The sequence below is a fragment of the Panthera uncia genome, chromosome B1 (genome assembly GCF_023721935.1).
Source record: "Panthera uncia isolate 11264 chromosome B1, Puncia_PCG_1.0, whole genome shotgun sequence".
Lineage (NCBI taxonomy): Eukaryota > Metazoa > Chordata > Mammalia > Carnivora > Felidae > Panthera > Panthera uncia.
Window position 1 is genome coordinate 192,553,267 of NC_064811.1, and position 22,873 is coordinate 192,576,139.

At 40.5% G+C, this 22,873-nt stretch overlaps 1 protein-coding gene across 1 annotated transcript in view; it reads left to right on the forward strand.

The window, feature by feature from the left end:
- VEGFC (vascular endothelial growth factor C) overlaps positions 1-22,873 on the forward strand; it is a 106,315-nt gene that overhangs the window by 62,269 nt on the left and 21,173 nt on the right. Inside the window, exons 2-3 of the mRNA XM_049631795.1 lie at positions 7,882-8,095; positions 9,533-9,723. Coding sequence (XP_049487752.1) covers positions 7,882-8,095; positions 9,533-9,723 — 405 coding nt within the window. The remainder of the gene's footprint in view (positions 1-7,881; positions 8,096-9,532; positions 9,724-22,873) is intronic.

A 22,873-nucleotide genomic window follows, 5' to 3' on the forward strand; every position in this document is an offset into this window, starting at 1 on the left:
TACAAAAACAAATTCAAAATGGATTAGAGATTTAAGCGTAAGACCTAAAACCGTCAAACTCCAAAAAGAAAACCTAGGCAGTAATCTCTTGGACGTCAGCCATAGCCACATATTTATGGATACGTCTCCTCAGGCAAGAGAAACAAAAGCAAAAAGGGAACTATTGGAACTACACCAAAATAAAGATTTTGCACAGCAAAAGAAATCATCAACAAAATGAAAATGCAACTTTCTGAGTGGGAGAAGATAGTTGCAAATGATATATTTGATAAGGGATTAATATCCAATATATATGAACACCTTATACAACTCAATACCATAAAAAATCAATCTGATTAATAAAATGGAAAGAGGACCTGAATAGACATTTTTCTAAAGACATACAAATGGCCAACAGACACATGAAAAGGTGCTCGACATCACTAGTCATCAAAGAAATGCAAATTAAAACCACAATGACATACTACTCGTACCAGTCAGGATTGCTAGTATCAAAAAGACAAATAACAACTGTTGGTGAGGATGTGGAGAAACAGGAACCCTCGTGGGCTGTTGGTGGGAATGTAAATGTGTACAACCACTGTGGAAAACAGTATGGAGGTTCCTCAAATAATGAGAAATGCCATACGATCCAGTAATTCTAGGACTTTACCCAAGAATATGAAAACACTAATTTCAAAAGATACATGTACTCCTGTGTTTATTACAGCATTATTTACAACAGCCAAGAGGGGCGCCTGGGTGTCTCAGCTGGTTAAGTGTCCAACTTTGGCCCAGGTCATGATCTCACAGTTTGTGGGTTTGAGTCCTGCGTCGGACTCTGTGCTGATAGCTCAGAGCCTGGAGCCTGCTTCAGATTCTGTATCTCCCTCTCTCTCTGCCCCACCCCCTCTTATGCCCTGTCTCTGTGTCTCTCTCAGAAATAAGTAAACATTTTTAAAAAATATTACAATAGCCAAGATAAGGAAGTAACCCAAGTGTCCATCAAAAGATGAGTGGATAAAGATGTGATGTGTGGAGGTACACACACTTAACGGAGTATTCCTTAGCCATAAAAAAGAATGAGAACTTTCCATTTGCAATAACATGGATGGACCGAGAGGGTATTATGCTGAGTGCAGTAAGTCAGACAGAGAAAGACAAATACCATATGATTTCACTTATATGGAAATGTGGGACCTAAAAAACAAAACAAGCACTCTTAAATACAGAGAACAAACTGGTAGTTGCCAGAGGGGAGGTGGGTGTGGGGATGGTTGAAACAGATAAAGAAGATTAAGCGATACAAACTTTCAGTTATAAAATAAATAAGTCATGGAGATTGAAACAACACATGGGAATATAGTCAGTAATACTGTGATAACATTATCTGGTGACAGATGGTGACTACACTTACTGTGGTGACCAATGAGTAATGGAAAGAACTGTTGAATCACTATGTTGCACTCCTGAAACTAATATAACATTGTATGTTAATTATATTGCAATTTAAAAAAAAAGTTTTTAGTTTTTAAAAAATATTTATTTATTTTGAGAGAGAGAGAGTACAAGCAGGGTAGGGGCAGAGAGAGAGGGAGAGAGAGAATCCCAAGCAGGCTGCGCAATGCCAACACAGAGCCAGGGGCTCAATCCTATAAACAAAGAGATCATGACCTGAGCCCATATCAAGAGTCGGACGCTTAACCAACTGAGCCACCCAGGCTCCTCCCCCAACCAAAAAAAAAAAGAAAGCTTTGAGGGGCGCCTGGGTGGTTCAGTTGGTTAAGCATCTGACTTCATCTCAGGTCATGATCTCGCGGCTTGTGAGTTTGAGCCCCACGTTGGGCTCAGTGTTGACAGCTCAGAGCCTGGAGCCTGCTTCAGATTCTGTCTCCCTATCTCTCTGCTCCTCCCCTGTTCACTCTCTCCCTCTCTCAAAAATTAAGAAACATTTAAAGGAAGGAAGGAAGGAAGGAAGGAAGGAAGGAAGGAGAAAGAAAGAAAGAAAGAAAGAAAGAAAGAAAGAAAGAAAGAAAAAGAAAGAAAGCTTTGAGAAAGAACTTGACTTTTACTTGACTTCTACTTGAAAGATTTGAATGCGTCCCAGGTTCAGAACTCATTCTAGGTTACTGGGCCCCCTTCTAATTCACTGAAAGTAGAATATGAAGGGGCGCCTGGGTGGCGCAGTCGGTTAAGTGTCCGACTTCAGCCAGGTCACGATCTCGCGGTCCGTGAGTTCGAGCCCCGCGTCAGGCTCTGGGCTGATGGCTCGGAGCCTGGAGCCTGTTCCCGATTCTGTGTCTCCCTCTCTCTCTGCCCCTCCCCCGTTCATGCTCTGTCTCTCTCTGTCCCAAAAATAAATAAAAAACGTTGAAAAAAAAAATTAAAAAAAAAAAAAAAAAAGAAAGTAGAATATGAAGATACCATGGTGAGCTGGTATTATCTAATCTTAATATTTGGGTCTTCTCTGGATTCACTCAATAGCCCTGTCACTTAGCTGACGATGCTGAATTCCTAGGTTGCTGCTTAGTTAGAACAAAAATGGAGAAGACAGAGGAAAAGAAATATCATCCCAGAACTGGTACAATACTGAGAGTTATAGTCCAAAACTGAGTAAAAATTTCAATTTATCTAAAAAACAGTTTCTGTACTGTTTCATCTCTAATGATGTTATAATGACAAGTAATTCCACCCTTAACTGTAAGATTTGATACTTCTATATCAAATGTCTGTTTGGATCATCATAAAAATTCTGTGAGGAAGGTATCATCATTCCCATTTTACAGAGCAAAGGGAGACTCAAATGAAATCTAATGATACTCCATTAAGTAAGGTCTTTAGCCAGGATGGAAATCTGGATAGCTTCTTTTTCTTACACAGATACAATGACTGAAGTCTCATGGGAATAAGTCAATTAATTGCTCAGTATCAAGCTATTTTTATACCATTTTGTCTGTCATAGCTTCTGCTTTTGGCAGTGGTTGCTATACATTAGGTAATATTTGAAAGGCACGCTCTGTGGAGACAAAAGAGTAAAGCCAATGAAGGCTGAACTAACTGCTGATACTGTGCCCTGCCAGTACACTTAAAGATGATTATTTTTATTTTCTTTATTATTGTTATTATTATTTTAAAAAATTAAGTTTATTTATTTATTTTGAAAGAGAGAGAAAGCGCAAGTGGGGGAGAAGCAGAGAGAAAGGGAGAGAGAAAGAATCCCAAGTAGGCTGTGAACTGTTAGAGCAGAGCCCAACACGGGGCTCAAACCCACCAACAGCAAGATCATGACCTGAGTCAAAGTCAGATGGTTAACTGACTGAGCTGCCCAGAGGCTCCTATTATTTTTTTTTTAAAGAAAGAGAGTACAAGCAGGGGAGGGCAGAGAGAGGGAGGGAGACCATATTAAGCAGGCTCCATGGCGCCTGACCCAGGGCACCATATCTCATGACCATGGGATCATGACCTGAGCCAAAATCAAGAGTCAGACACTTAACCGACTGAACCACCCAGATGCCCCAAGATGATTACTTTTTTTTTTAATTTTTTTTTAATGTTTATTTATTTCTGAGACAGAGAGAGACAGAACATGAGTAGGGGAGGGGCAGAAAGAGGGAGACACAGAATCAGAAGCAGGCTCCAGGCTCTGAGCTGTCAGCACAGAGCCCGACACGGGGCTTGAACTCACCGCGAGATCATGACTCGGGCTGAAGTCGGACGCTTAACTGACTGAGCCACCCAGGCGCCCCAAGATGATTACTTTTAAATTTTCATTCTGCTAGTAAAAGTTATATATGTACATTTTTTTTTAATTTAAAGTACGTAAATATATGAAGAAGGACATAATACCTTACATCCTGTAATTTGGATAGGATATGTATAGATAGATGGAAAGATAGATCTATTTTTGCTGCATTTTTTACTCTTGTCTATAAACACACACGTATGCATACTATCTCTACATAAATTTGGTTTTATAAACAAGACTGTACTACAGGTATAAACAATGTGCGTACTGTGTATAAACTGTATACTGTACTTCTTCATAAAGTATTTATGAACCTCTTTACATGTCTCAGTTATGTATCATTTTATAATGTCATTTTATTACATTTCTGTGCTAATTTCTGTTTGTGCTATATGTTATTTAATATATCCTTTTATTATTATCTGTATAGATTATTTTTCACATTCATAATGATAGACAGCCCCATGATGAAGTTGTACATACATCTGGCATAATTATATTCTCACTTCTGTCGGTCGGAAATTTTAATTCCAAAGTGAATGTGCCGTATAAAATGAAGGTATTTTTTAAATCCTTTCAATTTGAAATAACACATTTGCCTTAAATAGCTGTACAAATTTATACTCCCACCAGGATTGAAAAAAACTATAGCTTCCTGCTTTTTACCATCACCAAAAACAAATTAATATGTTCTTAGTGAATATTCCATTTAAGATCTTTGCCCATTTTTCTACTGAAGTACCTGTTTACTTTTTTGTCATTATCATGTTCACGCGATATTTTAAGAATACTAGTCCTTCTCCATCTGTCCTGTATATTGCAAATAGTTTTTCTACTTTACTGTCTTTTATTTAGTTTACAGTATTTGCTACCATACAGATAGTTTACATTTTATTTTTACATTCACCTTCAGAAAGGCCTTTTTTCAGCCTAAGAGCTTAAATATAACTTTCATTTTCTAGTCCTTTGTTGTGGTTCGGTTTTAGGTTCTTTTCTCAATTTTTTTTATATTGCATTTTTTCTATTTGGAATGCTATGCTTATATTTTTCCCCTATTTGTCTACTGAGTGACAGTGTTTTCTGTCATAGATACAAGTATTGTTATTTTCCCTTCTTTTTATTTATCTTGAGAGTGAAAGAAAGCGCAGGCAGGGGAGAGGCAGAGAGAGAGAGAGGAGAGTGACAATCCCAAGCAGGCTCCACACTCCCAGTGCAGAGCCCGACACGGGGCTCGAACTCCCAAGCCAGGAGATCATGACCTGAGCTGAAATCAGGAATCGGACGCTTAACTGAATGAGCCACCCAGGCACCCCTGTTATTTTCCCTTCTTAATTTGAAGTACAAATTAAAACTTAAAATAATAACTTAATTGGAAGTCCCTCCTTGCTACTACCTTTTATCTTAATGGCCTGGGGTGCACATTTCATTGTGGCGTGTAACACTGGAGTGTGGTCCCACAGCCCTTCCTGGCAGAGTGCACACTCATGCCTGTGCCTGTGAGATTCATGTGATCAGCTGAGGTCACATCCTGACTTTATTTCTGGCCAAATTATGGAGAAAAGAATCCCGGGGACCCACCAGTCACACAGACCCGTGCTGCTTCTGTTGGTTCAAGGGCTATTCAAGCAAGCAGAGGCAGCCAGAAACCCATCCATAGCATTTCACTTTTGGTAGCAATGACCCTACATTGGCCCATGTATGTCTGCAAACTTTCCTTCCAGTTGCAATCCTTTTCCATTACGACACATTTTGAGTCTTGAATGCCGTGTCATGTGTGAGATTTTCTTGAGACAAATATTTCATTAAGAGTTGAGAGACTGTGTGAGGATATGTGGTCACTTTCGCTTAAGCTGGGATCTGTCCATCCCCACCCGCCATGTTGCCAATGGAATTACTCTGGGTATAGCTGCCTGGCATGTCAGCAATCACCCTACATATTCCAGAAGGTAATGGATTAATATCGGTATTTTGAAAACAAAGACCTAAAGACATTAAGTGATATGCCCCAATTACACAATTAATGAAGACAGGGAAAATCCTGAAATTAATAGCCAATTTTATTATCTAAAAGAAAGGAACACATTTCATAATCTACTGCTTAGGAGGCTCTATAATGATAAAAGGAAATCATGTTAGATGCTGTTTCTCAAAACACAGTACAAATAGCACCTACATCAGAATAACTTTGATTATTCAAAGTAATGGTGAAAAGATTTTCTTTTTTTTTTTTTAATTTTTTTTTTTTAACGTTTATTTATTTTTGAGACAGAGAGAGACAGAGCATGAACGGGGGAGGGGCAGAGAGAGAGGGAGACACAGAATCTGAAACAGGCTCCAGGCTCTGAGCGGTCAGCACAGAGCCCGACGCGGGGCTCGAACTCGCACACCGCGAGATCGTGACCTGAGCCGAAGTCGGCCGCCCAACCGACTGAGCCACCCAGGTGCCCCGGTGAAAAGATTTTCAATTAAATAGTATTTTGATTTTTCAAAGCAAATATTTCAATTTTGTACATCAGAAATTAGAAAGGAGAAACCTGTAACCTGCTAGAATGTGGACTGTTGACCTCCATCTGAGACAGGCGGGGCAGTTCCTGCATTGAACAGCTCTCCGGCTTACCCCTGTGCACGCCCCACTTGAAGAACCAATGTCCGAAGTGTTTACTTCCATATTTAGACCTCCATATTTATGAAAGCATAAACTAAACTTCTGATGTTGTAGTTCACTTTGTATACAAAGTTAAATAATGCCTATTTTCCCCAAATTTCAAAGTATGATTTAGAAAACTGTTGTTTTTCATAGCTATGGTAAATACCTGAATATAATTGTTTTCAGTTTATTTATTAATTTGTGAGAGAGAGAGATTGTGTGTGCGAGAGAGAGGGGGGCGGAGAGAGAATCCCAAGCAGGCTCCACATCACCAGCACAGATCCCAGTGCAGGGCCCAAACCCACAAACTGTGAGATTATGACCTGAGCCCAAATAGGACACTTAACCAGCTGAGCCACTCAGATGCCCCAGTAACTACCTGAATATAACTTGGAAAGTTCAACTTAATTGGATACACTAATGTAGACAATCACGTATAAGCAGAATTCACCTTCTCTGGATTGTTTCATGTCTTTTTCGTGGCAAAATAAATCTTCAGTGTCAACATTTTTGGGAATACTTGGAGGTTCTACCAAAATACATACCTAAATGTGATACTTTTGTTGAAATCCCTTTCTTCATGGGATTATTTATTCTAAAGTAACTTCTGTAAAATTAGATTCCTAATTCCAAGCATCCTGCTTAATTATATTATATTGATGCTGGTAATTAAAAGTGAAGCAAAGGATTACAGCGGACTATGGTTTATATGTGCTGAAGGCTAATACGAGCTTGAATAAATTTTCCAACTTAAAGTTTGCCAATTAGGTAAAACTGTATATCGAACAGGCTACTTTAGAAATTGTTTTTAAAATTATGTCTCACAAAATTTTTGTCTTAAGACCCAAATATATATTTTCCAAATTTGGTTGTGGTACTTAATTTCATTTTTAATTGTGGTATTGATTCAAATTAAAATATGAATATAATTTTACCAAGAAAAGTTAAAACTCAGGGATAATTGATAATATATTTTTTAAAATTTTTAAATTTATTTTGAGAGAGTGAGGAGGGGGGAGGGGAAGTGGGGAGAGAGAGAATCCAAAGCAGCCTCTGTGCTGTCAGCGCAGAGCCCAACATGAGGCTGGATCCCACGAACCATGAGATCGTGACCTGAGCTGAAACCAAGAGTCAGACACTTAACTGACTGAGCCACCCAGGCGCCCTGATTTTTTTAAATTTTTTTTAATGTTTATTGATTTTTGAGAGAGAGAGAGAGAGTGTGTGAGCAGGGGCAGGTCAGTAACAGAGACAGAGGGAGAAACAGAACTCGAAGTGGGCTCCAGGCTCTGAGCTGTCAGCACAGAGCCCGACGCAGGGCTCGAACTCACCAACTGTGAGATCATGACCTGAGCTGAAGTCGGACGCTTAACCAACCCAGGCGCCCCAGGCACCCTGATTTTTAATAAGGATCTGGCATACGTAACACTAAACCTACAGGTTTTTTGCGTGCATTATTTCCAAATCCCCTAATCTGAGAAATGACCGATCTTGCGTGTTTCTTTGATAGGCATATGCCGGCAAAGAGCTGGAGGAGCGACTGCGGTCCGTGTCCAGTGTCGATGAACTCATGACCGTACTCTACCCAGAATATTGGAAAATGTACAAGTGTCAGTTAAGGAAAGGCGGCTGGCAACATAATAAAGAACAGCCCAACATCAATGCAAGAACAGAAGACACTGTAAAATTTGCTGCAGCACATTATAATGCGGAGATCTTGAAAAGTAAGCATGGGAAGAAAAATATTTGATAAGCTTCAGTCAGCCCAGTGAAAGCTGCTAGTCTGTTTTCTTTCTTTTTAATTTCAGTGTTTGTACCACTAAAGCCCTTTAGGGCTGAAAGCAGACAACAGAAATAAAGGTTTTCAAAATATAGCGTTTTATGACTTCACTGTGAGTGGTTAAGAGGGTTTCTCGAAATATAAAGAATAGAAATGTGGATGCATATCAACACGTTTTTTTTTTCAATTGAGGTGATATCCCAATGCAAAATTTTCAAAAGGTGAAGATATATTTTACACACTCTGCAAGCATTTAAGCGTTCTATGTCTTACAAAATAATTGCACAGAAATTCTTTGATTTGGATTCAGAAATGCTGAATTTCTAAATCACCCCAAATCATCTTTCCAATGACTTCTTCTTGCCTTGTTTCTTGATAGCTGGACTCTGGGAAAGCTACTAAAAGATCTAGCAGAAAGAGTCACAAAAAATTACGATGCCGGGTAAAGTGGCATGGTATAAATTGGTGGGCTACTTTTAAAAAAATAAGTCCCTTCTGTTGTTAGATATGAATCGCTCTCAAGGTTTGAGATTGCAATTTATTCCCAAAACAAACACACACAGCATGGCTTCACGGTTGAGTAACCAATAGCTTCCACGCTTTTTTTCTAAAAATTTTACTTGAGGGCAAATAGGGGAAAAACAAGCTAAAACATGTAAGAAGTACGTCACCTATAATGCAGCAGTTAAAAGGTCAGCAGTGCTATGGCCAACCCACTAACCCACTGTAAACAGAATTCCAAGAGAGAGTATCAAAGGAACAGAAAAATTAGACTTTCCCGAAAGCACTTAGTTCAGGACCCAGGCCCCACTTGATGGAAAATACCCCTGCGTTTCAAGCAGCCACGGCCATGACATTACCCAAAGCTGCCAAGCAGCCTGCCTGAAAACCATCTCTGAACGCAGTCCAAACCCATAGCCATTTTCTCATTTATATCTCAGTTTAAAAAGAAAAATTAAGTCACGTTCATATTTGCTCGGAGACCACAAAAACAGTCCATGCTATAGCCGAAGAACGTGACTTCCTCTCCGCGGGTCCTGCAAATGATTAAATTTTCATCTTCTTAAGCAAAGAAAACCGAGCACAAGTGCTGTAGAAAATCGGTGTCGTTTCAAGAAAGCATAATCCTAATTTTAGCTTGTTACACGGCTGGAGAGATCCGTGTGTCAAGGAAAATATCCGTAGGCGCCCCGTGAAATATCGTATCATATTCCAGGTCACGGGGCAGCTTAGGATCCCGTCGACTCCTTTTATATTTTTGTAACGTTACATCTCGCGCTTAAATCTGGAACTCTGAAATGGAAAGCCGCTGGCGACTGCCAGAGGCTTCTGGCCCTCGCTGGCTTCGTTGTGACTCACGGCCTTCCCTGTGACCCGGCAGGTATTGACAGCGAGTGGAGGAAGACTCAGTGCCTGCCGCGTGAGGTGTGTATAGATGTGGGGAAGGAGTTCGGAGCGGCAACAAACACCTTCTTTAAACCCCCGTGTGTGTCCGCCTACAGATGTGGAGGCTGCTGCAACAGTGAGGGCCAGCAGTGCATGAACACCAGCACCAGCTACCTCAGCAAGACGGTAGGTGGGTGGGTGCCGGGGCTCTGCCCTCCAGAGCCGCCGACGTTCTCGCTGGGAATGAAGTTCATTTCTCAGGGCCCCGCGGTTTGGATGGTACAATCTCACAGAGAAAGTAACTGATGCTTGAGGAACCCTGTTCGTGGTAGCGGTATCCGAGAATAAACACACGTACGAGTGCGTGTCTGAGAGAGGGAGACCCAGCTACTTCCCTTGGGCAATAAAACGACTGTCAGGTGCGTAAGTCTTCCGATGACAGAGACACAGCACGAATTACACGTTCAAGATACATGCTGAAATGCGGGTGGGTGTTCTGTGCAACAGGCGTAATACTGAGACGAGCCAGCACCCTGAGCTGAATTGTGTTCGTCTAGGAAGCAAAGGAAATGGTCTGCCGCTCGGTCTCATGGATTCTGAGTTACCTGTGAGGTCCCATCACACGAGACGGGAGGCTTCGAACAAACAGCCCAGAAACGTATCTTAAGGTTGGGTGCTGGGATCTTGGGAGCGGATGCACTCACCTGCACCGCGGGTCGGCCGTGGAGGAGGCGGCTGGCCGTCAGAGGGCACGTCTGGGCGCTGGTGGTGGCCACGGGGTGTTGTCTGAAGGGGTGTGAGCCACTGGCCTCTGCACAGAGATGTCTGGAGAAGCCCGGGGCCTGGGCCGGGCCGAGGCAGACTCCCCGAACGACAAAACCGTGTTTGCCTAAAAGGCTTTTCTGATCCATTTTGGGAGGTGGAATAACACAGGCAGCCTGGCTACATCCAGAACTGTACTTTGACTTGTTTTTTTCAGTTTTATTTATTTATTTTTGAGAGGGAGACAGAGAGAGTGAGTGGGGGAGGGGCAGAGAGAGAGGGAGAGAGAGAGAATCCCCGGCAGGCTCTGCTCTGTCGAGCGCGGAGCCCGACGCGGGGCTTGAACTCACACACCGTGAGATCATGACCTGAGCCGAAACTAAGAGTCGGGCTCTTAACCGACTGAGCCACCCAGGCACCCCAAGAACTGTACTCTGACTTTTAAAGTGAAAAATAACTTCAAAAACGGGATGCTCGGTGTGATTTGTACAGTGTGGAATGATAACAGGGTCACGCTTTTAGTCAGATAATGTCTCTACTTGGAACCCGTGTAAGAGAGGCTTCTTCTCGTATAGACCTTGCTGCTCAGAAGTTTGGATCGCACTAATAAAATCTCTTATTTTGATAGAACTAAGTGGAAATGAAAGTTAAATTGCCTTTTTGAAAAAAAAAAAAAAAACAATCGTATTTCTTTTTATTGCTCATACACCTGCTGAAGGAACCAGCTGTTTCAGATACTAAGACTTGCAGGAGGAAACAAAAATTATCAAACTGTATTTTCTATTCAGTTTACCTCTGCCTAAACTCTAAAGACTAAAAACAAAAATGAAAAGGTGATGCATTGGGGCCTGGCGTCCTCCCTGTTATCATAATTAAGCACAGTCAGAAGGACTTCATTTATTCTTGATGAAGCAGCATACTCCTAAATATAGTCACGCATTTAGAAACTTAATCAGTAGAATGTTTGTTTGTGGGCCTAACATAGCATAACATTCCAGTGCTTGATAAAATTCTGATATTTGAATGGAATAACACATCATCGTGTGTTTGAGCACAGCACCTCTTTTTCACTCATTCCCCTCCTTCATCAAACAGTGATTAGAAATTTGGTAGCTGAGAACCGTACATTTACTGTATACTGTTCGGAATAAAATGCTACTGATTTCACAGGTTTTACTGGATAATAGGGCTTTAGCTCATCATAACCCTGAAGTATAACAGGATTTTAGAAATCCTTTTATAGGTGTTGGCACTAAACACCTTTTTTCAAAAATATCGAACTACTTATTCCAGTGGGATAGTCTCTAAAACATAACACTCATTTTTAAAGAGATGTTAAAATTAAAAATGTTGCTGGCTTTCATAGTTTAGCTGAAGCCCATAAAAGGATTTTTGGCCTTCTGTGTTGTCACAGTTAGAGAAAATACACGAGGGTGATTTGGGAAATTACCTTTTTGGAATGCCTTTAATAGAATATATTTGTAAATATTTCTATTAAGCAATATGATATCTACCCTAGATTATATTATTATTGTGGGGTTTGACTTAAGGCAAATAGCAATTTGGTTGACCTTCAAAAAGTCCAGATAAACCAGTTGCATTTTCCAAAGACCAAAGGGCTAGATCTGGTTTAAAAATGGGATGGCATGGAAGAGGCTCAAAAAATAGATTTTGAAGATTTCATGGAATAAAATGTTACCTACTAAGAGCTCATTATTTGTCATTTCAAAAGTGCCTTATTGGATTTGGTTGTTGGGTGAAACTTTATCATCAAAGTGCTCGTGTTGTAAAGGTGAAAAGTTGAGTCATAACTGTTTTAGCATTGGGATGTTGTTTCGTTGGTTCATTTCTTGAAATTCCTGTCTTTTTAGAGTTAATTTATTTTCTCAGTGAAAATCAGTTGCCAGTTGACAATAATGCTGTTTTTCATTATTAATTCCTTCCACAAATTCTTCTAGGATGCCTTGTTAAGCTGACAGAAAAAAAAATAGTTTGAAATGAATTTTCTCTGGGGCACCTGGGTGGCTCAGTCGGGTAACTGTCTGACTCTTGATCTCGCCTCAGGTCATGGTTTCCCATTTCGTGGGACCAAGCCTGCGTCGGTCTCTGGGCTGACAGTGTGGAGCCTGCTTAGGATTCTCTCTCTCTCTGCCCTCTGCCTCTCTCTGCCCTTCCCCTGCTCACATGCATTCCCCCCATCACTGAAAATAAATAAACTTAAATGAAGTTTCTGTAAAAAAAAAAAAAAGTCTCAGACTTTATAGTATATTATTTATTAAATATTTTCATATTTAAATTACATATTTCAAAATATATCTTTTTTAGATACAGATGCTCAGATGTTCTGTGTAATAGTTCCTCAGATAAGCTCTTAGTTCCCCAGTACCACGCTCAGCCCAAACAACACCCTGGTCTTGTGGTTTTCCCTCTGGACGCATGTCTTCATCTCTAGTCAGCAGCACAGGGGTCGTCCTTGACCTCTCCCTTCTCTTGTCACACATCCAGCCTGTCACCAGTCCGATGTTAATTTTATCCCGTAAGTATCTTGAATGCCCATGTCTACCACCATCACTCTAGTCCAACATACTTTTCATGCTTTTTCCAGCTAATGAAAAACCAGCCTCTCTGTTCTCCTGCTTCCATTTCCCCTTGATTCTCTCAACTGCCCCCAAACGCGATATTTTTTAAAACACAAGTCTAAGGGTGTTTCCAGCATAAAGACCCTTCGGTGATTTCCCACTGCTCTTAGAATACAACCAAACTCTTTATCACAGCCTTGAATGTCTGCTTGGCTCTACAACATGGTCTGCCAGAAGTGTCCCTTGTCCTTACTTTTTGTGCTTCTAAATGCTCTAGGCTTCCTTGAGTTCCTTCCACCGTGCCCCCTCTGGCCCAGGATCTTTGCTCATACCCTGGCCTTCTGGTCTCCTCCTTGCTGGGGTACCAGTTCTTCCAGTCTCCATCACATGACTCAACAAGTCCCTGGGGGAGATTTATCTGACCTCCTTGATCGGATCCTGTTTCTTTTAAATTCTTTATAGTTTCCCATACTTTTCTTTCATTGCACTTAACTGCAGCTTATAAATCCATTTGTAACAATATAGCCATTATTATTTGATTAATGTCTGTCTCCTCCTTAAAGCCAAAAGCAGGTCTGTGTTGTTCATGGGTTACCTGAGTATCTACCACAGAATTAGCATACAACCCCTTTTGGAACCACATAAAAACTGGACCCTCTCACCAGAAAAAATGAAAATATGGACATACCCACAGTATTTACCCCAGAGTTCCAAGGATATGGCTTCCTTACCCTACTCCTTATCTGTTGAACCAGATTTTAAAACTACTGCCTTGAAGGTTAATAATAATAAAATAGTCGGGGCGCCTGGGTGGCTCAGTCGGTTAAATGTCCGACTTCAGCTCAGATCATGATCTGGCAGTTTGTGAGTTCGAGCCCTGCATGGGGCTGACAGTTCAGAGACTGAAGCCTGCTTCAGAGTCTGTGTCTCCCTCTCTCTCTGCCCCTCCGCCACTCACATTCTTGTCTCTCCCCCCTTCAAAAATAAACATTAAAAACAAATAAAATAGTTGATTAACTCACCTGTGTAATTTTATTTATTTTTGAGAGAAAGAGAGAGAGCATGTGCTCTCGAGAGTGGGGAAGGGTCAGGGGGAGAGAGAGAGAGAGAGAGAGAGAGAGAGAGAATCCCAAGGAGGCTCTATGCTTTTAGTGCAGAGCCTAACATAAGGTTCAGTCCCATAAACTGAGAGATCATGACCTGAGCTGAAATCAAGAGACAGAGGCTCAACCAACTGAGGTACACAGGTGCCCCAACTCACTTGTGTAATTTTTAAATAAATGGATCCTATTGCCTAACAAAAGTATATGCTGTCAGTTTTAGAACAGTATTGTTAAATGTCTGTTTTTTAACACATAGAAAATTCCCCCACTTTCTTTTCCCATTCATAGATGGCGAGAGCAAAAGTCACCATTCTAGGGGTGCCTTGGTGGCTCAGTCGGTTAAGTATCCAACTTTGGCTCAGGTCATGATCTCCTGGTTCCTGAGTTCGAGCCCCACATCAGTTCTGCACTAACGGTGTGGAGCCTTACTTAGGATTCTCTCTCTCTCCCGCTATCTCTCTCTTCCCCTCCCTCTCCCTCCCTCCCTCTCTCACTCTCTCAAAATAAATAAACAAACTTAAAAATCACCATTGTATTCCTCTTACCGCTGTCTTGCTAAATACATGCTTACTTTACACAATATGTGCCAAATAGATCTCAGGAGTGCCTTGAGTAAAATCTAAACTTGGGAAACATAACATCACTGTTAGTAAACAAAATCAATAAATGTAGTCTTCAGTTGATCATTGGTGGCTTTTCTGTGACCAGTGCATATTTGTTTCCTGCAGTGGCATGATTAGGTCCCACGTTGACCTCATTGGTGCCAGAGTGAAAGCATTTATTCAAGGATGAGTATGTATGCACAACAGCACACACGCTTCTCTGTCAAGTTGGAAGCCTCACGTGGGTGCAGGCTTCAGAACGTTATAAGGCTTCCAGGCTAAGAAGAACATTTAGTGCTAAGTTTAAGGTATGTGTAGGTGAACTAGAATTTGGTCCAGTATATTTTTCTACAGGAAAACTACATCTACTTTAGATCATTTGGAATCAGTTCTCAGTGTGTTTCATCCTCTTGCACCTCTAGCCTTCAGAGAATTTAGGTTTACTAGTATAACAGATTTATGATGTTCAAATCATTTCACCTGCCTCCTCCAGTCATCTGCTCCTATGAAAAATCAAGAATTTACCTATAACATTTTTGAGATCTGGTTCCTTGCTGTTGGTTTTGTGTTGTTTTCTCAAGTTTTTTTTGGATCCTTTTTGATAGGCTTGATATGTGCAGTAATCATAATTCTTATAAGTTCTGATCTACAGAGCAGTAGTGTTTTTAAACGTTGTATGCGTCACTGTAACAGCAGGCTAGATCTCATCTCCGCACTTCGTTTGCTGAATAGTTGCAGAGTTTGAATTAAAAATTTGAAATGCGTTGAAAACAAGGTACTTAGCCCTCAAAGTTCTGCCCCAGGACACGTTCTTTTCTGACTCCACACTCTTTCCTTGGGTTTCCTCATCCACACTATTTTGCTCTTCATGGGGATGACTCCAAGATCCTTATCTCCAGCCCAGACTTCTCTCGCGGTTCCCATACTCAACCCTGTGACTCCGCTTCCTCTTTGACAATCATGGAAAGTGTGTGCCCCACTGGAGTTTACGACCTGTTCCCGCACAGCCACCCCACCTACACAAGTAGACAAGCAATAGGCCCTTTCCTCTTCCAGTATTCTCTTGGTAAATAACACCCCTCATCTTGTGGGTTAATCCAAGTTATTCTTCCTTTCACTACAAGCCCAATCAATTCCTGTTAAATCTGTCTTCCAGACATGGCTAGAATCCATCTGGTGTCTTCATCCTGCTGATCCCACTCTGATCTAGGCCACATTCATCAATCACCTGGGCCAGCCAGCCTAGTAACTGGTCCCATGTCTCCACTCTTACTTCCCTCTAGTCCATTGGCTACATTATAGCAGTAAGTTTTCTCTTTGCTAAATGGTAAATCAGTTATTGCCCACGTTAGCATCATTCTTATTGGTCGATGCAAATGTTCTAAGTCATTAAGTATTTTGAGCAGCACTCTCCTTTAGGTGTCTTCTTTAGGTTAAATCCATCAACACGGTTCGCTAGGCCCTCCGTGATCTGGCTGCCACCTAAATCTGTAGCCTCAGTGGTCACTGCTTTTTCCCCCAAATATTGCTTTCCACAAGAACCCAAATGCTTTCACTCCTTCAATTATGTCAGTATCTCTTAGCCTCGAAGTCACTACAATACTGTCCTTTGTGTTTGAACATCTCCTTATATACCACCTTGACCTCCCCATTCATCTAGCTAATTTCTACCCATCTTTAGCTAATTTTTACCCACTTTATCTTAAGTGATAAGAATGTCACTTCCAAGGCATTGTGTTGTCTGCTCCATAGCATCCTTTATTGCCCATATAACATCGTTATCTATTCTGTCAGGCTGTTTTAGTCCCTGAGCCCTAAACTCCATGAAAGCAAAGATTGTGTTTGGTTATTACACTGGAGCACAGCACAGTCATTGGCACATAGGAAACGCTAAGCACTCAATTGAATGAATACAGGAAAAAGAACAGATTTGAGGCCAAGGGTAGAGCTGGGAATATGCCGATTTTGAAAACTCTGAGTGATATTTATGTGGAGATAGGAAGAAGATTGGGCAGGTAACTCTAGAATTCTATAACAGTGATGGGATCCCTAGCTATAGCTATAAGAGGAAACATCATATTGATAAATGTTGTCTGAAGCCATGGTGTACTTGTTACTATGGAGAGAATTCATATAAAAGCCAGTGCCAAGGGAAAGCCAACATTCAGTCATATAGTACCACCCGTTTCTCTTCCTAATTTTATAATATCATCCCTTCTCCCACCCAAAGAATCCACTCAGATAGTTTTTAATAGCAAAAACAATTATTTTCATTTAAATTCAGTTAAGTGTAGTGAAGTACCCACTATGGGTGCTTCATACCCTGTTGTATAATGGGTATACAGTCATGTATGGACCGTGCACTAACGGAGCTTACAATTTAGCAGGGAAAATCAGCATTTATCAAGCAAATAAAAGGAGCCTAAGTGTTGTAAAGAAGAAATAAATGCAAGGGTTTATGGAAATGCATATCAAGGAGGACAAGGCGTGAAACTCCTGAAGGCAATGTTTTCATGCATGGTTTAACATTTTCACTAATATTGCAGCTTATAGAGACTTATACCTAATACCTTTCCTAAGTGTATTTTTTATTATATTTTCAGTGTACTATAAATGGGAGCATGTGATGATCTCTTTCAAACATAAAAGGAAGTTTCTTACTGCTGTTTTTTCCGAAGGGGATGAAAAAAAAGAGTTGTCGTTTTGTCAAAGGAGTTCCAGACACAACTTTTAACAACAAAAATCACCAACTAGAATCATATAAATTTTAAAGACAATGTACCTTAGGTGATATAAAACCCAACGTTTTTTATAGAAACTTCCTTAGAATTCTTTTTAATAGGGCTCAATGAAGAGCAGGTTTCTAGAATGTGCGAGAAACCAGCCATTTGAAAAGTGAAACCACATGCCCTAAGCATTCCAGCGTGAACTGATAGGTCACAACCACTTTCAAAGTCCTCCCTGCTATCTGCTTCAGAGAAGTAAACGGGGTGGGTGTCTTTCTGACCTCCTTCATAAACATGCGCCTTCAGTCTATTTTCTTACGAGAAGTTGTATATTTAAAGGGATATGACCAAAAACCAGAAAGTGAATTTTGCAGGAGATAAATTATTTGATGACTCAAATAAAAGCAGAAGAAGGTCATCTCCTTTGGAGCCAAACACTTGGATTAAAAAGTTATCTAAGTGTTAGTATTTACCTTACATGGTTTTTCCAAAGATAGGAATGAAGAAGAAAAACTACAGAGCCCATGGGACTTCTCTGGAAATCCTGGGGCTCTGGAAATCTCAGAGCTCAAGAGACTATACCCTCTTTGCTGTGTTTTTTGGTGCCAGCAGAAGGAGCCCGCTCACTCTGGAAGCTGGGCCTCCTCTGGTCCATGCTGATGGACATGGACAGCAATATTTAAAATTCTGTGTTGCCATCCAAAAAAAAAAAAAAACTATTACATTTTTAATTATTCCATAAAGAAATAATATAAGCATATATATTAGCAAAAACATTCCAGATTGTATCTGAGTTCAACTGCATGCTTCATAAAATGTTCTTTTACAGAAAAATTTATTTAAACCCAAGTAAAAATGTGCAACTATGGAATCAAACTGCGAGGTATTATTTTGTACTGCAGCAGTTCGGAAGATTCCACTCGTATGTATTCAACAAGTGGAATGTGATTTGTTTGGAATCTTTAGCTAATTAATATTTGGCAAGCGCAGTTGTTGGAAATCAGGTTTTGTCCAGATGTGGGGAAAAGCTCTCTACCATACCAGTTATCAGAAGTGAAAGAAGAACGTTTGCCTGAAGGAAAAAAATAACGCATCTGTTAAAAATACCTCTTTTCCAACTCCAGGCACTGTGATCCTGTGTACAAAACTGATTCAGTGTTTCTAAAACTCCTCAGTTGGGGTTTTTAACTATAGCATTGTTTACGCATTTTATGTATAACATTATATAAAATTAATTCCATCCCAAATGGCAATCTGTTCTTCCCAGACCCAATTTAAGTTCTATATCCCCTTGACAGTGGTCCTGTGGTTGGTCTGCTCACTTGATAAGCTGACAGTGAACCCTCAATGTTTAACTTTTCCCATTTTTAGGATTTACTTAAGTGCTGTGTGGTTTCCCTATATCATCTTACGGTCATTAACTATACTCTCCAGAAGCTCCAGATTGCCTCTATACTTAATTAATGGACTCAAGATTGGAATATTTAAATTAAATATGGCAACGAGACATGCTATGAAAAGAAACTGGTTATATTTTTGGGGTATAAAGATGTCGTAAAGGGCAGCATTTTTTTGTTTCATATTTGTACCCACACAGACATTCCCTTAAAATGTAATACTAAACTGTAGTCCAGGATCTTGTCAGTAAGGAAGTACTACACCTTTTTCTTGAATAGCCTGCAAGATAAGTAGAAATAGGAATTGTTGTTTTACAACTGTTGCTAGGCTGGTATAAACAGCCTATTGTTTCAAAATGTGGCTTTATTTGAAGTCCATTCTTGTTGGTGAGAATTGACTATTAAATACTCTTATTAAAGAATTCCAGTAGATAACAACTGGGAACCATTCAGTTGGAAATGCTTGGCGTTTCCTCTTTTTTATTGCAGCTTTACAGAATACACAAATATTTTTTTCCCAATGTCCAGGCTTATTTAAATGCCATCTTTATATAAACCTTTTGATCTCTAAAACCAGCAACTCCTCAAACAGACATATGCAGATAGTATGGGTCCATTATGAATTATATTACTCCTTAAATCCTAACTTAGCTACAAGCTATTATCATGTACTGTTCAAGAACAATTCACTTTATAGCATAAAACTATTTTAGGAAAATCACCACGTTCAAAATATCCAAGTATAAATGTCATCATCCTCAATTAGGATTGACTGAGTATACATATATACATGGAATTGTTAGCTAATGCTGAACATAATACATAAATTTTGCACTCTGTGAGCTTAAATATAAAGTAGAGAATACCGTTGTGCACACATTAAGGCACAAAACAGTCTGACAATGGTATGAGGATAGCTTTATTGAAATATAAAGAATTTATATGTTGTTGCAACAGTGATGTGCCGGAGAGACCTTGACTCTTTTGAGAGAAAATTATACTGTGTTGGTTCAGATCTTTATATAATGGCAAGCACAGATTTCAAGAGAGTTAAACTGCAGGTTCTTGCTCACGAACGGCATTTGTGATAAACGATTTGATAGTTTAAAAATTCTAACATGGTATCATTATATGTGTATATGTGTGTGTCTGTATGAGAGAGACGGAGGGGGCAGGGGAGAGAGAGTTGCATGGGGCAAGAGCCACTGATTGATGAGAAGCTGTCATGGCACTTGGTACTCGGCATCTTGTTGGTTCTCAATAAGGAGTTACTGAAAACTAAACAAGGTAAAATGTCAAATCGTTGGGATTCATCTACCAAAGATTCAGATCAATTTTGAAGGAGAACCACTGTTCAGAGAACACCGCTATGACATCACCACCAGTATTATCCCTATTTTATGGATAACAAAATGGAGGCAAAGGGAAATGGGATAATTCTTCCAAGTCACGGAAATAGTAAATTGCGGATGCAGGACTCAAATGTCTGTGTTTCTAAGACTTGGTTCTTGGTTACTATTCTAAAGCTAGTAAAGGAGAGAGGTTGCTGGTTATTTGGAAATTACATTTAATGATTGGGGGGCTGTGAGTTTATAAAGTGATTCAAATTACTCATTTTTCGTTGTTGTTCAAACAAGTTTACCGTTTCTAAAGCACATACTATCTGATTAGGGAAAAGGGCCTGTGGACACTCTTCATAATGTGGGGATTAAATATAGCTATATAAAGTTTACAAACGGATCTGGAAGGAAGGAAACGGAATTTATCATACTTCTTAAACAGGTGGTGGAAACCTTATAATCATTTTTTTTAAATGAGAAAAGTCAGTCAATCCACACACGTAAGACCAGTGCAGGAAGAAACTGGAAAATGAAAGAGGCCTCTTCAATACATGACAAGAGCCACAATAGGTACCATCGTGCCTGAATGCACACACATACGGCACGCTCCCCTATATTTGGGAAGTTGATAGATGAATAAAACTTATTTATCAAGAACCTTCTACTTTTAATATTGGTCAGGCATCTTTCTCTGGACCCTTAAATTTTGTCCACACTGACACACTCAAGTAGAGAATTAAAAAAAACTATCTGAAAAACTCAGGTAAAAATTTGGAGTCGGAAGATGTGTTTCAAGAGAAGGGACTTTTTTTTTTTTTACTTTATTTTTTCAGCCTATTTATTCCTTTCACCCAAATTAACTGAATTCCGCTGCCCAGTTGCCTGCCTAGACTCAAATAAGAGAAATGAAACATAAGTAATTAAAATTTGGGGGTTTTATTTATTTCACAAGTAAATTTTTCTCTCACGTTCTACTGTACTTTTAATACTTATGAATGTAGTTGTAATACTTAGCAGGAAAAAAGAGTTCTCTAAACAGCGATTTTCTTTTACTGCCTGTTTACCTGTCCCTTTGTGCCTTTAGTCAGTGAGTTCACAGACCCCAATCTCTTCCACCCCTTGAAAGTGTACAGCCAGGCTTTTTTTTTCCAGGAAGATGCTTTCTTAATGCAGAAGAGTGTTCCCCTCCCACTAGAACATTCTTCAAAGCCCCAGTTCCTAAGTGTACACTTGGGACTCCAGGGTGGGTCCTGAGTGTGGACGTCATCCCCCCAGCAGTGGCTGAAGGGGACAGATCTCTCTTTGCCCTTGGGAAACCTTGCCAGGGTGGCCTCTGGGAGGTAGCAGTCCCTGAGGGTGGGGAACATCAGGCAAGCTTGCACAGCAGCGGGGTCTCAAACCGCACCTCCCCCGTCCCTCTCAGGCCCCCGGGCTGCCGCCTGTCACTGGAGACAGTGCCAGATCCCCAAGTGATTCCATGCGTTCCGTAAGCAAACACCGCTCCCCTGGCCTGAGCCCACTGAGCGCTTTCCCTCTGATCGCGAGAGGTCTGTCTTCACCCCCTGCCCCGCCCTGCTCCCCGTCCCACAGCCCGCCCCCCACAGGGCCCGGAGCTGCTCTGCTACCCCGTTTCCGTCCACCTGTCCTAAGGCTTCATTCCCCCAAGACATCGGGCCCTGTGACCACACACGCCTTTCTGAAGCTCTCCTGTCTTCCTTTGGCTTCTCTTGGTCTACCAGTAAGCCCTCCTGGCTCTGCGTCTTCATTCTTTCTTCTTCCCAGACATAGTTACTATTTGCCTTTTCCACCCCTTCATGATGCACCTGTTCCCCAGGCTTCTGTCAGACATTTTCCCCTTCATTCAGAGTGATCTCACCAAGTAATCTCATCGGGGTCCAAGATGTCAAGAAAGGCTTTCATATCGATGGCTTTGAAGTGTCTGTCCTAGGCTCTAGACACAAATCCAACTGCCTGGTAGACCCAAGTTCTCAGGATTTTGTCAGCCAGCCTGTGAATCCTACCATTTCTACCATTACACAAGGTTTACATGATTTTTAAATTTTATACATATAAAAATTGAATAAGTAGTTTATGAAACATACATTTCTTCTGTTCCACTGGTTCTATGCTAGGGTCCAGAGATGCGATAAGAAGCAGAAAAACTGTAGTGTATATAGACACTAGACACTGCAGAAGTCTGTCTCTTAAAATAGTTTTACCTAGTGCAAAGGATTTCTACCAGGGTGACCTTTCACCTAGTAAAAGGTGTCTTCCAATCTGCATAAACGAATGTCCTTTTACAGAAGTGACTGGTCAAAGCCATAATACTGGGATATGTTGAGGTCAAATGTTGAGATTTATCTGTGTATCATGGGCAGTATTCTGGAGGAGATCTAGAATCTTGAGAATATGTGCAAAATATAAAAAATATAGCAATCAGTATGCATATCACACTCACTGACATTAACGTATGTCATTTTTATAACCATCCCATGGACAGTGGGTCAGATGTTTCCTCAACTTGACTGATTTTTAAAGAAATATACAGCTTAGATAAGTTAAATGACTTTTCCAAGTTTACACAACTTACAAGTGGGGTTGGTAATAAAACTGCCCTGTTGGGGTGTGGCCTTGTGCCCCTTCCTCCTAAGGCACCTGTGCTAACAAAGTAGCTGAATTTTTCAATGACTATACAATAAATGTATTTCAAATGTAGAAAATGTGCATTTTATAATTTAGGTATCTCTGTGTTTCATCCTTCAAATTGCATGTCCATAAATCTCCCTGTAGGACTAAATGGGCAACTAATTCAATTCCAATGATCTTC